This window comes from Barbus barbus (genome assembly GCF_936440315.1).
Source record: "Barbus barbus genome assembly, chromosome: 15".
Taxonomy (NCBI): Eukaryota; Metazoa; Chordata; class Actinopteri; order Cypriniformes; family Cyprinidae; genus Barbus; species Barbus barbus.
In genome coordinates this window covers 29,866,077-29,884,243 of record NC_136743.1, presented here as the reverse complement: position 1 = coordinate 29,884,243, position 18,167 = coordinate 29,866,077, and the positions used below count along the sequence as shown (strand labels likewise).

General features: G+C 34.8%; 1 protein-coding gene across 1 annotated transcript; it reads left to right on the top strand.

Moving 5' to 3' along the window:
- Nucleotides 1-298: 298 nt before the first annotated feature.
- On the top strand, nucleotides 299-17,642 carry LOC306881613 (uncharacterized protein; the record flags this gene model as incomplete). The annotated part of the gene is made up of 9 exons (XM_079435780.1): nucleotides 299-655; nucleotides 1,757-1,921; nucleotides 2,163-2,243; nucleotides 3,851-4,027; nucleotides 10,568-10,963; nucleotides 12,103-12,267; nucleotides 12,426-12,506; nucleotides 13,677-13,861; nucleotides 17,394-17,642. 9 exons carry the CDS (start codon nucleotides 299-301, stop codon nucleotides 17,398-17,400), a joined length of 1,614 nt encoding a protein of 537 aa, XP_079291906.1. The 3' UTR covers nucleotides 17,401-17,642.
- Between the last annotated feature and the right edge of the window lie 525 nt (nucleotides 17,643-18,167).

The window sequence follows — 18,167 nt, the reverse complement described above, 5'->3', positions numbered from 1 at the left end:
GCTGCTTGTAGTCTTTAAATCAAATGGAGATCGATGTTTAAATAAGGCCAGATTATGCCCTTCTCTGATTTGTAGACTTGTAGAGTTGACAAGGGGGAAGAAAAACTGGAGGATTTCTCATTAATTTTGCCAGCCTCTTCTCCTCTCTCGCACTTACTCTTTCAGCCCTCGTAGCTTAAACCCGCCCCCTGTTTCATTAGCAGGACCTGCCCTATAAATACTCTTTTGGCAGAGAAACTTACTCAGTGCCCTCAGAAACCCCCAGACTAACACATCCGCGTGCCCAGAGCTGCCAGTCATGAAGGAGCTGAAGAGCAAGGCGTTCTGGAGGGCCGTTTTGGCCGAGCTGGTGGGTATGACCCTCTTCATCTTCCTCAGCATTACAGCTGCAGTTGGAAACACCAACAATGACAAACCAGATCAGGAGGTCAAGGTGGCTCTCGCGTTTGGCTTGTCCATCGCCACTCTTGCCCAAAGCCTGGGTCACATCAGCGGAGCTCATCTGAATCCAGCTGTGACGCTGGGCTTGCTGGCCAGCTGCCAGATCAGCTTGCTGAAGGCTGTGATGTACATCGTGGCCCAGATGTTCGGTGCAGCTCTGGCGAGTGGCATCGTGTATGGCGTCACCAAAGGGGATGCCCTGGGGCTCAATACGGTGAGTACGCTGATCTCCAGTATCTCTGCTAAGACACCTGTCTCTGACTGCTCTGTTTACATGATCACTTACCGTAGTTCCAATTCAGTTTGCTTACTAGTTTAAAATAATCAATATTTACATTTTTCAATGAATCTCCAAACTGGAATAATCTGTAATGAAATTTATGATTTGTAATTAGTAATTAGTTACAAAGAAAGATGTAAAAAATTTAGAATTTTTTAAATTTAGAATTTTGTAATAAAATATATCAAATCTGAATTTGGTTTTATGCAAGTCAAGAATATTATGAACAAATCTAACTATATTAGCTTAAAGCAATAAAAGCCATATTAAGGTTCAGATAACACACACATCTCCTTTAGGTAACAACTTTGTATTTTCACGTTTTTACAGTAAACTGCTGTTGTTTATATTAGTTTATATTGCATGTATTTTACCTCTTGGAAAAAAGTTACAAAACAACAACAACACTTGATAAACAAAGCAACCCAGTGCCTGGTTTATTGTAGTTATAAATTATGTAATTATAAAAAAATTAAAACTGATTTCAGCAACATTTCTTATTTTCATTTACTTTAACCTGATGTTCTAAAATAACTAAAACAAAAATAAAAATGTATAAAAACTATGGACATTTTAAAAAATTTAAATGAAAACAGAAAATGTAAAAATAAAAACTGATTCAAAATATGAACGATAGTTGCTCACTGATACTAAAGCAGCACTGCTCAGTGCGTCAGAATCAGTGAATGGGTGTGTGGGCTGACGATACTCTTATCATCCGTCTTCAGAGGCGGCGTTCTTTCCAGTGATTATGTTTTCTTAACTTTTCAAGAAGGAGAAATGCACTTATTACTTTGCCAGTAAACAGAGTCATATCATGTTATTGCTGAGTGACATCAGACGGCCGTCCTCTGACCCGAAAATTATTTCATACTTGCATAAATGTGTATTTAAATTTACATTATTATTCCTGCTTATACCATATTGTGGAAGTGATCAAATGAGTGTCTGAATGTGACAAAGAAATGATTAGAAATACTTATTAGCAGTTTGAATCTACACAACAATCTAACTAAATCTATTTTTTATTTACAGATCAGTAGTGAAATTTCTCCCGGTCAAGGTGTTGGTATTGAACTCTTCGCTACCTTCCAGCTAGTGTTGTGTGTCATAGCAACCACCGACAAAAGAAGGCGGGACGTGAAAGGCTCCGCCCCTCTGGCCATTGGCCTCAGTGTTTGCCTGGGCCATTTGACAGCCGTGAGTAATCAGCATTCACTCTGCTCCTGCTGCTGCCTCTTTTCTGCATCAGCATTCCTGTAACTGTTGTAAATATTGCCAGGGTTACCATATGAATACATAAAGCAACATGACATGAATAGAGTGATGTTTAAGTATGTAAATTAGTTTCTGCTTTAAGAGAAATCAAAATAAAGAAGCCTAACTGATTCAAAAATGGTCAGCTTAATCACTCCTTACTCCTTTGTTTTTCTGTGTTTAGATCAGTTTCACGGGATGTGGGATCAATCCGGCTCGATCCTTCGGCCCTGCAGTGATTCTTCGAGATTTTACCAACCACTGGGTAAAATTGCATCTCTTTGAAAATTAATACATTATATATAAATAAAAACAATAATAGCGAATGAATATGTTAAATGTAAACCATTTAGGATCTTATCAGAAGACAGAATCCGTTCATGTTTAACTTTTATAGTTAATGAGTAACAATTATATTGTTTTAGATGAATGCCTAGTCAAGAATAATCTATAGTTAACATTGTTAAATCACATGATTTTGTATTGTTTGCTAAGGGTTACTTAGTGTGCTTAAAGTCCCAGATAGCACATGTACATGCAGAGACGTCTATTTAAAGGGACAGTTCATCCAAAAATGAAAATTCTCTCATCATTTACTCATCCTTAAGTTATTGTATAATTATGATTTATTTTGTATAATTTATTTATTTTGAGGGATGTATCAAACAGTTTTTGGTCCTCACTGATTTCCATAGTTTTGGAAAAAATGCTATGGAAGTCAATGGGGACCGGAAACTGTTTCATTTTTCATTTTTCATTTCATTTTTGGATGAACTGTCCCTTTAAGGTCTAACGTTTCATCCTGTAAGTGTATTGTTTGCTGACCTGCAATACACCCTATAAAATAGCCATAATAAAAAATGTATTTAACATATTTATGAAATATTTGTACACAAAGACATCTTAGAGATGAAGTTAGTGATATGAACAAACCCCTTACCTGAAGTATGTTTGATATAGACATGAATGATACCTCGAATTTGGCTTGTTGAGGAGAAATGAGCTATTAAAAAATCTGATTACATTGCATACTTACATTGGAGGAGGACCCAAGTCATATCTGGAGACCAGAATATCAGAGAGACTGGCAGTGACCCTTGATTTGGGCCAGTAAGCAAACCAAGAATACAATACATTGGGAGAAAGCAGAGGAAAGCAGGGAAAAACATTATTTTGATGGTCCTCTTTTGAAATACTGTTGACTATAAGTATATTTGCAAGTACATGTCAACTAACTCTCATTAGAGCTAGGCTCTCATTAACCAAAGCCATGATTAGGGTTAGGGTTAGGGTTAGTAGAATAAGTTGAAATGCACTTGCAAAGTTACTTAAAGTCAACAGAATGCCTAAAGTGGACCAAAATGTGGTGTAGAAACAATTTTCACTCAGAAATTGCCAGTATATTTCACAAACAATTACAAAGAAATGGCAAGTAACATGTTTAAACTAAAATTTTGAAGTTAAAAAACTTACTCCAGTAAAATTTTAAAAGTAGTAAAATATACTCCAATAAAGTTTAGACTCAAAAAACATCAATAAACATCAAAAAATCATTTTTTTATAGTAGAAACTGACCACATGCACTAACAACAAATCAGAAAAGCTTCACATTTTAGCAGCAGTAAGCACCCTCAGGAATGTTTTATATGTGTTTATAGTTCTCTGATTTTAGCGATTACTCATGGTTAAGGTTAGGTTTAGGTGTAGGGATATGGTCAAATTCTTGTATTAAAATATGTTGACCTAAGAACACATCTAACTCAGCAAAATCAGGATGTGCCGATCCCACCCACAAACACAAATAGGCTTTTAAATATTTTTGAATTTGTTGTTTCCAGTCTATGTTTGAAATCATTTCTCTACTGTTTTCAGGTCTATTGGGTAGGCCCTATGTGTGGAGGTGTGGCAGCTGCGCTGGTATATGACTTCCTTCTCTACCCTAAACTGGACGACTTCCCCGACCGCGTGAGGGTGCTGGTGTCCGGCCCGGCCACAGACTACGACGTCAACGGTACTGATGATCCCCCTGCTGTCGAGATGTCATCAAAGTGATATGATACTCTGCGTATTTAGTGTATGATATTCTTCAAGACCACAAAACATCTGTAAATATACCTGTTTTTCCCACAGGCAAATAGCATTAATTTTAATTGACTATATGGACTAGTATGGAATTGCAAATGTAAAAGCATCTTTGTAGTTGTTTAAAGGGACAGGTGGCATTTTGTATTGACTGATTAGTTTTGTATTATTGTCTGTACTCTTATTTAGTGAATCAGTATGTACCTCAGGAAATTTATACAGCTTTTTTGTTTTTTTTTTCTAAAACACTTTGTGTTTTTGTGAACTTTTTTCACTTTGTATTGTGTTATGTGTACACTATGATATTGTTTTTGTAATTAAACTTCAGAATGTTTAATCCTAAAGTGTTTTTCTTCAAATTACAAAAATACCAAAAGATTGAAATATTAGTTGATGTTTTTAAGTCGCACATATGCAAGGGTTAACCATCACATATTAATCAAATAGATTGTTTTAATCAATAATGGAGGAGTTACTTTGGAAGGTGTATCCATCAAATTTTGAAAAAGCCTGCTTTATTTTAAAATGTGGACGACTGCCTTATTATCCACTGGTGGCAAGTCGAAACTGAACACAAGTGCAGTTTATTTTCAGACAATCAAATATGACATAAACAGAAATAAATGAAGAATTGAGGTAGAACTAACCAGACTTTAACTATAAACATGAACCGGTACCATGATTTTAGAAACTCACTGACAGTGGGTAAACTCAAACAAAGGGACAAGGGACTAAACAAGAGGGCTATAAATATAGGGCTAATTAGGGTAGCGAGACACAAATGAGAACAATCAGGAAATCACAGAAGGGAAACAGGAACTACAACTACAAACTAAAAGACTAGATAACAAAACAAGAGCACAAAAGACACAGAACCCTGACAGCAATATTTCACTTTTCAAAGAGGCCATGTGTCCCATAAGCCTTGTTTTGATATTTCTGTAGTCTAACCCTGCGTCCCAATGTGCATAATACTGTAAAAAAAAGTTATATAACAGTATAATACTGTATTTCGTAAATACAGTACAGAACTGTAAATGTTGTGTACAGTAGTAGTACTGTAAAAATACAGTATGTGGCTGGCAACCCAGCTGCCAGTATTATACTGTAAATTTACAACGAAAAGTTTTACAGTGTATCTACCCTATCTGCCCTAAATAGTATTGAAAATCACATAGAATTTAGGATGGATAGTATGCACATTGGGACGCAAGCTAAGTCTTTCTTGAAAAGCGTCTGCTAAATTAATACATGTATTGAACCTTCACTAATCTTGCCTGGGTCCTAATGAGGAGATAAAAACCTGAAAAATGAAGCTTTTTTTAAGCATGTGTTTTTGAGGAAAATTAGAAAAGTGCATCATTTAAATTACATTTTTTGTGATGATTTTGGAGTGAAATGTGACCTGGATATTTGTGTATGTGTGTGTAAGTGACCTTGATGCAGTTATGAAGCATATCGGAGAACAATCTTGGTGTAACATAAGCCATAGAGCAGCATGAAACAGTGTGTGATACACTCTTATCAAAGAACTGCCTGTACAGCATACACCAAAAAAAAGTTCTTCATTTTTACACATGTACTAACACTATTTCAAACATTTATATACAAGAATATGAATATTACTCAAATAATGTAATTGTTTAAACAATTTATGTAACTGATTTTTAAGACCATGTCCTAGTTTCATTGGCTGTGAAATTGTTTGGTAATGATTGACCATCATCTTATTTCATTTCGGCTTCTCTGAAGTGGAAAGCAAAGTACTGTTTTTAAAATAAGAGAATGATGTGAAGAATCTCAAAGTCAATAAACAAAAAAGTCAGTCCACACATGTACGGAAATATTTGATACAGGTGAATAAGCCATCTCACGCTTCTGGAAATGGTGTTTAATGATGTTTAATGGACTAGTAGCCACCCATGGATAAAGCCTGGAAGCCCACCTCCCTGTATCTTATCCTGTCTCGTATCCTGTTCCACACCAAGGAATGTCGCATCTCTTTTTCCTTATTGTTCCCAAGTCATATTGTAAACCAATGCTCAGCCTGATAATAAATAAATTAATTAATTTCTGCATAGTAAAAATGTTGTATTCCAACGTTTACAATCTGTGAACAAAATAGCATGCATTTGAGACCACTTGTTAAAATATTTTATATTGAATTTAGAAAAACATACTTTTCATTACAAATTATAAGTTTAATTGAATTGACCATTTTTGGCAGCTAATGAACATTTAAAATGTTGACAGCAGCCCTATCCCAAACAGCACCCTAAGGGACCATACACACGTCACATCTTTTGCACGCTCAAGTTCGTTATTTGAAATGTTGACGAGCGACGGTCGTATTGCTCGTGTGCTGCGATGCATTTGTTTTGCACTACAGTGAGATGAAAACATCTCAACTTTTCAGAAAGCCACAAGTCGCAAGGTCATGTTGCTGACCAATCAGATTCATCCTTTTGGTAAAAACATTGAAAGCTCAGCCAAGATTGAGGAACAGCTGATCATAGCTGTACAGGGATAACTGTTTTAAAATAAATTTAGCTACTGTCCACCAAAGCATTTTTCACCATGGCTTTTTTTTAATTGTTTTCAATGGGAGCACTGTTTTTTTCAGGATCATGAAATGCTGAGCGTCTATTACATGCTGAGCATTGAGAGCTTGGATGTTTTTTTCTGGGTGGTGAGAGTTCATCCCTGTCACTTTTTAGTCAGCCATCCACATCCTGGTTGTTCAACAGCAATACGAGAACAAGAAGCACAACAATGGAATAAAATGATTTAAAACAAGGGCCAGAGAGCAAGTACATTCTGTCAACTCTTTTATATTCAGAAATAAATTATCTGCAAAATCAGATTTTCGCGGATATTCTGTCTCATATCAGCTAAAGCGTCTCAACTGGAAAAAAAAAACTCGGCCTAAACGTTTCCGTATTCCACACTTTCTTTACGCTATGCCTCTTCAGGAGCTCACCTCATGCAGTATTATAATCCTGCGATACCAGTTTCAGGACTGCATTTTTAGGAGCCTAGTTTTTTTGTGACAGCGCCACCAATAGTACTCCATCAGAGGAGGCCTGATTCAAACCTGAAACAAATAGGTGCAAAGACTGCTAGATCCATGAACCGATTCAGTTTTATTATCTTCCTATCTCATTTTCAATGACTTGAAATGTGCAAGGCTTCCTGTGTCATCCACTTCCAGTTATTTTTAGCTGTACAAAAACATTCAGTTATGCTGCTTGATGTTGCAGACTTGTATTTGTTATTATATTAGTTTAATTTATTAATGTAATCATAAACACACTAGTTTGTAGCAACTATTTTAAGGTGTTCTACACTTTAAGTCGGTTGCACACCAGACAAGACACACCACTCCACGCTGCGTGTAATAAAAATCAAGTCTCATGCATATGTCACGCCTGATTTGGGTTTGGTTTCATGTTCTTGTTTTCATGTCTTTTATTTTGTAGTTTGATTCATGCTGTTGCCCTCATGTATCTCTGCCTCGTTTATGTGTCATGTTCTGATTGCTTGTCCTAGTCATGTGTCATGTTCTGATTGCTTGTCCTAGTCATGTGTCATGTTCTGATTGCTTGTCCTAGTCATGTGTCATGTTCTGATTGGTTAGTTCTTGTCATGTGTCCAGTCTTGTTTGCTATAAGTAGCCATGTTGTTGCCTTTGTTCCTGGTCATGTATTGATGTTGTAACCTGCTGTTGGTGAGTCTAGTTTGTTTATGCCAAGTCAAGCCATGTACTTGGGTTCATCACTACGCTCACCTTCAGTAGACTATTGTTACAGTATACAAAGAAAACCGCTTACATTTGCATTGAAAAATAAGGTCTATCATAAGGGCTCATAGATTGAAAAAAAATAGATTTAAATATTTCAAGAGGCTTACCAACAGTTATGATTTGGATAATATATCAGTTAAGTTTAAACATTTAAAACCTAAATCATACAAGAAAATTAATAATACAAATATATAATTGAATACTAGATGCTATAAAATAGTATAAACTGCTAGTTTAAAAAAAACTATGGTCATGCACCTGTTTTGCTATTTCAAATGATCTGACACCTAACATTTAGCTCTAACATCTGGAAGTGCATACCATTATTTGGGTAGCATTTTATTTTACAGTCCTGTTCCACATGTACATACCATGTAGTTATTATAGTAATTACAATAACTAGGTAATAACTAGATACTAACCCCGAACCTACCCCTAAACCTAACCTTAACCCATGTAGTTACCTTATATTACTCAGTACTTTCTTACATTGTAAGCAAATGTAAGTGCACCTACTGTAAAATAAAGTGCAACCATTATTTTAAAAGTTTTAAATAACAAATGACAATACACTGATTTTGGGACAGCTTTAACATTGCTTTAAATAATGATTTTGCCATAATTGGCAGAACATTAAATATTCTTGTTGAGTCACGGTGCCATCTTGTGGTATGATTGACAGGAGTGCGCAGAGGGCTCCTGTAGCTCAACCATGGGTTCAGTTCCCAGGGAATACATGTACTGATAGACTGTAGACCTTGAATGCAAAGCAAGTCTCTTTGGATAAAAGTGTCTGCCAAATGCATAAATGTAAACTCAGATTTTCCCTGCAGATCAGATTCTTTCTTTGACTCAAATGCAGCATTAGGTGCTGCCACCAGTATTGTCATTTCCATCACAACCAATAATTTTGCCACTACATTTTGATCAAAAGTTACAGAGGATGTTACAGAGTACAGAACAGTATCGGTGAAGAGCAGTGTTTGGAAGTAACTAGTTACATGTAATGAAATTACGTAGTTTAATTACAAAATAAAAGTAATTGTAATCAGTTATAGTTACTGAAAAAAAAGTGTGTAATTAAATTACAGTTACTTATGAAAATGTTAAGGATTACAAAGGGGTTTCATCTGTTTGTTTGTTTTTGGGGGTTTTTGGGGGGGTGGGGTTCACACACACTCAGATTTAATTGATTTCTTTCAAAAATTGCAGTGAGTTCTCTAAAATATGAGACACCAATGTTTTAGGAGTTTATAGCATGCTTATTTGATAACTATTTTATTTCCTATTTGGGTTTATGTATATGCTTTATTTTTTAAGATTAACTGTTTTTTTCTAAGGCAATGTTAGATTCCAGTGTTTCCTGTCATAGGTATGCAAAGATTTGATTTCAAAAACAGTATCATAGCTATTGAACTATTTCTTGTTATGATTTTAAATCTATATTTAATCTCAGAAAGATCTTAAAGTAAGTCTGATTTCGTGGTGGCTGTGCTTCAAAGGGGACATTGGATGCCTGTTTTCCACAAGTTGATATGATTCTTTCATGTGGTCGTGTATAACTATACTCTTTAAGCATAAACGGCGTCTTTTTCTGCAGCTCAGAGCGTCTTTTCAAATTGAGAAAATTTCAACTTTTCTGAAAAAAACGCCCTACATCAAGAGCCTTTTTGACAGCTGACCAATGACAAGCGAGTGGCGAGTCGTTTCCACAACAACAAAAACAATGAGAAAAAATGAGAAGATAGCTGGTAGTCAGATCGTACTCGTTTTGGAGCACACGGAGTTGTATGATATGAGTACAAAACTATCTAGTCTAAAGTATGCCGCAAATGTCGTTGTGAACTGACATTACCCCCCCCCGTTAACTTCAGAAGCCAACATTTCTTCAGCACACATCGCTAGGCTACTGTTGCAGCTGTTGTTATAGCAACAAAAGACGCCTTCGGCTGCTATTTGTAACCAAAATGCTGCCAGCTTTTTATTTTACTAAACGCTCTTCTCAACTTTTTCTAGTCAAAAAAGACGCAAAGTGTGAACATGCCCTAAGTAAGGCAAAAGCAATTCACAGTTTCATCATAGTTTTATGTAACAGCAGTGGCTCTGGGAATGTGACCCACTCAGTTGTTGGTCTTTCCTTGCTTGTTTTCTCGTGTTTTGATTCCTGCCTGTGTTTCCTGGATTAACCCTTTGCCTTGCCGTTGGGACTTTGTTTGCCCCTCGTTTGGATTATTGCTCGTGTACCTGGATTATCTCTCTAACTTGCCCTGTTGGATTTTGTTTGCCGATCGTCGACCCACGCTTGACCTAGGATCACTCTTGTGTCTTGCCCGTGCCATATCTGTTTGCATTGTTTGACCCTGCCTGTGTATTGACTATGTTTATAAATAAAAGTTTGCACTTGGATCCGCACGTCTCACGTCTCGTTCACCCCGTTACAATATATTTGGGCAGCATAGGATCCAGGGAACATATGACTCCCAAAAATGCAGCAGACAAAGATCTTGATTTGAAAATGGATCTATTGGATCTTAATGTCCTTGTTATGTGACATTATCTTTTAGGCAGTTAGCAATTAACTACCTCCTTCCTCCTGCCATTTTCTGGTCTAAAACTGTGGTTGCTTTGTTAAAACCAGTTTCCTGTCAACCATCTTTCACCAAGTGTTTATAAGTGGTAGCTTAGCTGGCATTTTCATTTACCAGCTAAAAGGCAGAGAAGGAGCAATACTCGTAATGGCACGAGAGCTTAAAAGCTGGTCGTTTTGGCGGGCGGTATTGGCTGAGTTTGTTGGGATGACGGTTTTTGTTTTTATTGGCATAGCCTCCGCCATTGGAAACAAGCATAACAGATATCCCGACCAAGAGGTTAAAGTAGCTTTAGCTTTTGGCCTGGCCATTGCCACATTGGCTCAGAGTTTGGGGCATATCAGTGGAGCCCACCTGAACCCAGCTGTTACTTTAGGACTTTTGGTCAGCTGTCAGATCAGTTTCTTCAGGGCCTTCATGTATATCGTTGCCCAGATGTTGGGAGCTGTGCTGGCAAGTGGCATTATGTTCAAAGTTAGTCCTGACCCTGAATCAACACTGGGACTCAATATGGTAAGTTGTTTTAAATGTAAAATTAAATCACAAAGTACATTCAGAATTGTATTATGTGGATAGTTGTCACACGGTGAATGTGTTAAGGGCTACTATAAGTTACATAAATGTTTATTTTATATAGCTAAGCTTTTGTATGTTGGTTTCAAATTCAAAATTGTCTTAAATTACAATTTGTTTTAGTCTTTCCTCTTTCCAGTATCTTTTCTTTATTTATTTTTTGTTTGTATAACAATGAAATCACACTGGCATATATTCAAGCAAGATTTACCTATATAAACGGTTTTCAATAGCGTCCGGGGCTGCAAAAGGGTGTCTATCAAAAACTCATTTTGGTAACACTTTATTTTAGGGTCTCTTAACTAGTTGTTAATTAGCATGCATATTACTAGAATATTAGCCATTTATTAGTAGTAATTAAGCACATATTAATGCCTTATTCTACATGACCTTATTCTACATCCCTAATTTAACTTAACAGCTAACTTATTTACTACTAATAACCAGCAAATTATGAATTTATTGAGGGAAAAGCCATAAGTGTTACCCAAATTTGTTTTTACAAAATGTGTTTTCAGGGCTGTCAAAGTTAACGTGAATTTAAAATATGAAATATTAAAAAATAATAATAATAATACATAATATTATTTCAGCAGTAAACAATGTAAACACTTTCCAGGTGATATTTGAACAGTTTGCTATGTAGTAGTGCAATGACAATATAAAATGACAATAATCTTGACCTGAGAGCAAAGTTTATGCTTTTTTCTTTGTTTCATTTAATATTTTAAATGCTATTAATGTTGGCCAAAACAATTGTTTTGTGTATTATCTTTTCCATTTTCACTTTGTCATTAATTTTTAATAGTTTAATTTTTAAAATAAAAAGTATGTTACTTTAGGTCCCCATTCTGACAACATCTCCCATGCATTTGATAAAAGGGCTGTCTTTTTGTTCTGATAATAACGGTGCAGTTGTTCAAAATTCATCCAAATATTAAATGATCTTGAAATTGCAATTATTATGCTGTCTTGCTGTTGTAATGTGCCTGTAGTACTATAATCTGTAGTTGAATCCCTTTTTTTTTGTATCTTTACAATGTAATCCAATCATTTTTTTATTCTCAATTTTCTTATAGCTGAGTAACGGAGTGAAAGCGGGTCAGGGATTTGCCATTGAGCTTTTTGCAACCTTTCAGCTGGTCCTCTGTGTCCTGGCCACAACAGACAAACATCGAACTGATGTTACAGGCTCTGCACCCCTAGCCATCGGACTGTCTGTTGGTTTAGGGCACCTAGTTGCAGTAAGCAATTGACTTTTCATTAACCAAAAGTAAATGTTATGTAATGATCTAGGAAATTAGATCAGTAGGTCTCCAACCAAGTTTAGTCCAGTATCTATTCTGCTCTATGTGAAGTTGCTCATCATAAACTTTATAAGACTCATCGTTCCTGTCCCCAGATCAGTTACACCGGGTGCGGGATCAACCCAGCTCGATCTTTTGGACCAGCTGTTATTCTTGAAGCATTTAAAAACCACTGGGTGTGTTCTTCCTGATTTTTTACTTTTTTCTATTAGATTGTTGTAAAAACAAATTGTAACACTTTATTTTGATAATCCACTTTAGATGTTCTACTAATAGTAAGTAACTTTGAAACTACATGTCCACTAGCAGTCATTAGAGTATTAGTAGACTATCTGCTGAACATCGGCTGACACTTTATTTTGATGCTCCCTCAACTGACTATAAGTAACTATGAAAGTCCAATTATTCTACTATCCATAACCATAACCATAACCAGTCTACTAATACTCTAATGAGAGTTAGTTAACTTGTAGTTGCAAAGTTACTTATAGTTACTAGAATGTCTGAAGTAGATAATCGAAATAAAGTTTAACTAGTGCTGGGTAATTTGTAATCTGGATTACATAATCAGGTTCCAACAATTATGTACTATAATATTTTAAAATATATTAAACACTATATTTTAAAACACTTCAAGAAATTAGACTAAAGTTAGTTTTTTACTGATTACATGATTACATATTATTCACATGGTCACATGTGAACAGGTATATTTCATATTTTTGAGTTTTATTTAGATTTTTGTGCTTTTTAAAAGATTTTAGATTTTTGTCATTTTAATACATTTTTAGCTTTAGTTTGTGAAACTTTGACCTAATAAAATGTTATATGCACTTCATGTTATTAATAACAATGAATGGAATATATTTTCTTTCTCTTTGTATTTTTATATCAATATGCTATAAGATTATCTTATTTAAATCAATGTAATAAACAAGTAAGGTCAAAAGTAATCTAAAAGTAATCAAAAAGTAATCAAAAAGTAGTCTGATTATAATAATGGATTACTTTACGAACTACAATTTTTGTCATGTAATCTGGAATCAGTAACAGAATTATTGCTTTTTGAATAAAAATAAAAATGAATTGTATTGCTTTATGGCAGTTTTATTGCTTTGTGAGTTGGTTATAGCCTAGGTTAAAATGCACTGGCAATTCTTCACAACTGTTTTTGCATACTTTGACACATTGTACTTCCTCTAAATGTCTTAGGGCTGAAAGGAAAGTGATTGTTTTTTGGTTACCTGTTCTTTTGCCACAAAAATAAATAAATAAAATAAAATAAATCAATGACCATTTTAACTGCTTTCTTATTTCTTAAATGTAATAATTATTTCCTCACATAGATCTACTGGATTGCGCCGATGAGCGGAGGGGTGGCTGCTGCTCTTGTGTACGACTTCTTGCTCTGCCCAAAAAAGGAAGCGCTTCGCAAGCGAATGAATGTTCTGAAAGGCACAGCTGATCCAGATACGACAGAACCGCTAATCGAACCCCGAACCCCCAGATCTGGTTCTGGTCAGTGGCCCAGGTCCTGAAATGTCTTGTAAATACACCTGCTTGTTATGTCCTTGGTTTTGGTATGTAGAGATCTGATAACTGTACCTACATACAACACCAAAGCATATAATACCATTTCTCTTGTCATTATCCTAACGACAGTTTTGTCAGCTTCTTTTCTAGCTAAATTGACTACTTCTGTGTCCCACTTATAATATCTCAGGAATTTCTTGTAATTCAGTGCACTTACAGATTCATTCATTGGAAGGCAAATTATTTCTGCTTTAAGGGCTGACAGATGATTGATTGAATAAATTAATCTTGTTTTCAGCATTACCGTGACATCTTGACTTTCAAATATAAACATTTATTATACAATTCTTATGTAATCAATCTCAAATGTTAATATGCTGGCAGCCCTATACTGGATACATACAGTTGTGGGCTGACGTTCACATGCACCTTGCAGAATGCAAGTTGCTTGTTTGTTTGTTTTTTTTATTTTGTAGTACCCTCAATTTCACATAACCTTATCTTGTGGATTCTGCAAGGTGCATGTAAACGTATCACGAGAACTATATAATCTGTGAAAAGTTTGGAATAATTAATTTGGAAAAATTTTGAATATTTTTTGTTGAAAGAAGTCTGCATTTATCTGGTCAGAAAATTAAGTGATATTGTGAATTATCATTCCAAATTAAAATAACTGCTCTCTATTTGAATATATTGTAAAATGTAATTTATTTCTGTGATGCAAAGCTGAATTTTCATCATCTTTACTCCAGTCTTCAGTGTCACATGATCCTTCAGAAATCATTCTGATTTGCTGCTCAAGAAGCATTTCTGATTATTAATGTTGAATTTTGTTTTTTTTTTTGCTGCGTAATATTTTTGTGGAAACTGTGATACACAAAAAAATGGGGCGAGTAGAATTAAAAAAAAAATAGATAATACATTTATTCTGCAAGGATGCATTAAATTAGTTTTTTTAAGTTACAGTAAAGATATTTAGAATGTTACAAAAAGTTTACTTTTAAAGTCAATTCTGTAATTCTTTATTGTCATCAAATAATCCTGGGAAAAAAAATTATCATGATTTCCACAAAAATATTAAGCAGCAAAAACTGTTTCCAAAAACATTGAAAACATGAAAACAAAAATCGTAATTATTCCAAACTTTTGACTGGCAGTGTATATTTATATCCTATAAAGGGGTAAGTTTCGATCTTCTGTTCTCCTATCGCTAAAAAGCGAACCACGTTATGTCAAATTGGAAGTACATCAGTTTCTGAGGCACTAAAACCCTGTTGATGGTCCGGCTGGGCTTTTGGGTAAGGCAATGTTACTGTATCTCTGGAGATATAGAGGAAAGAGTTTTAACACTGATAGAATTACACGTCATTTATAAGCATTTGCAAATCTGTAGCAAAATATTCTCAACATTGTGCAAAGCAGTTAACACGTACAAACCGACCTGATGTCAACTTCTTTATCACCTCCAGACTAACTGATACTAAAGCTGTCACACGAGTCAGCAGCAACTTGTTGACTCTCACAAATTATTTAAGGAAGCTGGCCATTGGACAATATCACGACCTGAATGTCTCGCTAACTGTTAACATAATTTAAAAATATAATAACTAGTACATTGGAAAGGAAGGACTTGGTTTCCTCTTTGGCACAGTCAAAGGTATTTTATGCATGGATCTAATCACGTATAGCGTTTTTACACCAAACCCTATTAAGTAACTGCAATTAAATCTCTTTAGCGACAGCTTTTTGTTCATCAGAAACAATCATCTAGCATATGTTTTAATACCACTGAAAAACAAGAGGCCATCACAAAATGCATCAGAATGGATTTCATCTACATCCTCTTTCCTTACTTTGAAACTGCAACGTGCGTTGAGAATGAACAAAAAAATATTGTTTGCAGGTGTAAATGCAAGTACAGTTATCGTTATAGTTATCTTTATTATTCTTGGTGTGAATTCTTGGTAAGGTCAGAAATTAGGTCATGTCTAATGAAATGTAATGATTATTGAACACGCTTACTGAAATTTATTTAACACTTTTTTGGACATTTTCTTGTTTCATCTTCATCATCCTGGTACTGTAGGTGTTGGGACTGAACCAGCTAATATTAATTTCCAGGATTGCTTTCTAATTACTGATTGGCTTTCTATGCTTTTTTTCAATGTTCAATACTTTTCCCTATATCATTCCATTTTATTACACATAACTTCATTTCTGAACTTATTTGTTTTGTTTTCTTTGTATATGTATGTGTTTGTATGTTACCGGAATCTGGTGAAAATTTCATGTCAACAGCACCTTTAGAAATATATTTACTGAGAAAAATGGTGACGTGTTCAATACTTATTTTACCCGCTGTATACTGTAATTTCAGTTAGCCTTGGGTTACCACTGTACTTCTATTTCCAAAAATGCGTTTATAGCAGTCTGTTTGTCAGACAATCTGATGTTTTTGATCACTCTTTGTTGGTCTTAAATTTCTCAGTTTTCTTTGAGTTTAATTTGCGTTTCATTTAATGAGTTAGTTTATGGCATAACGGCATGGACAGCTGGTTGAATTTTAGAGTAATGTGTTAGATAAAGCATGTTTATTTTCTCCTAATTCGCTATGATAAAAGATGGCGCATTCCTGTCAGTCTGTCCAACATCACACTTTTCATTCCTCCACAGCTTTGCTTAATTTTTCGTAAAGGATTCAGAAGCCATACAGTGATTTTGTTGATGCTAAAAATTTAAAAATTAGCCAACACAGAAAAAAAAAAAAAAATCATTCAGCAAACAAAGAAAAGTTTTAAAACAAATGTGTCATGAAAACTTGCTGGCGTAGAAGCTTTTAACTTCCCCTGTAGCAATCGAAACACATACAACAGAGAAGAGTATATATCGGGTGGCTTTTCTGAGGGTGGGGTGACACTTCTGAACGGCATTTATCGAGTGACAGAACTGCAACGTTCAGTTATCAGTTTCCTCACATTGTGCTGATGAGGCATAAACAAACACATGCCGTAGATCTCCTCAAGCCAACAAGTTTTAATTTCAAAAATTTTATTTCAATCCTTTAACAAATTAAAGGAGATTGCTATGATGTAAAAAGGAAAGACATCATCATCTTTGTGAACAATAGTACCAAATCTATTAGATAGTCCTTGAGCCTCTATTTGACGGTCCTATGGAATAGGAAATTATTACATGATTTTTTAAAATGTCTGTTAGCTGTATATGTGTCCTTCCTTCCAAGGATACCATGCACATCCAGTTTCAATTATAGGCCTATTAAATACCTGTTAGACATTTTATGTAGAATAGATCAGATATGGAATCAGATAAAGATGGATTCATACTCATACACCTCACCCACATCCACTTATTCTACACCACTATTCGTGTAACAGACACTCGAAAGTGTTTTTTGCTTTGTTTTTTTAATAATACAATAAAAATGCATTTCAAAAAATGTAAACATTTTTGAGAGTTCTGACTTGTGTTTGTCTTCCTTTCTTCCCTTTTTTTTTTTTTTTGCTTTGCAGGAGCTGAGTAAAGATGGATTACATGCTGAACCACCAGGCAAACTCCTGTCTTGACAGATATAAATTGACTGGGTATTAGATCTGCACATCTGTGTAATACTGCATTGATGGTTTATGTCAGATTAAATATATTATTCTTAAAATGTATATGATTAAAGCTCTGTCTCCATTACAATTATTGTATGATGAACATCAGAATCTACTGTCTTACTACAAATAAATAAACTGAAGAAGAAAGGTAATGAATTCATCATAGTTGCATGTAACTTTACTCGACCCTGAGCTGAGAAGTGACATTAAAGTACCAAGAAATTACACCTTTTATATCCCTTTATTTAAGGAACAATTCTCACTTCTTATTAGCATGCATTGCATATAACTAGCATTTGGCTGTTTACGGTTGGTGAGCAATGGCGTTGCATAGATGTGTACGAGTACAAAGTATTGGCGTTTAGATGTTTGTCTATGTGTGGTCTGAAATAGAGGAAAATTGTGGAAATTAGATATAAAGAATATTTCAGCCTTTTAGTACAGATGTTAAACATTTACATTCTGAGCATAAACAGATAAACAATCATCAATGGTCTGAAATTCACAATACTGATTGTGTAGCATCTCAAATAAAATAGGCCTTTTATTTTGTATTTTAAAGCCTTTGGAAAAAATCTAATGTACTGTAGCCTATTTAAATACAAAATACATTCGATTTTTTTCCAAAGGCTTTAAAATACAAAATAAAAGGCCTATTTTGTATTTCAAATACATATTTTAAAT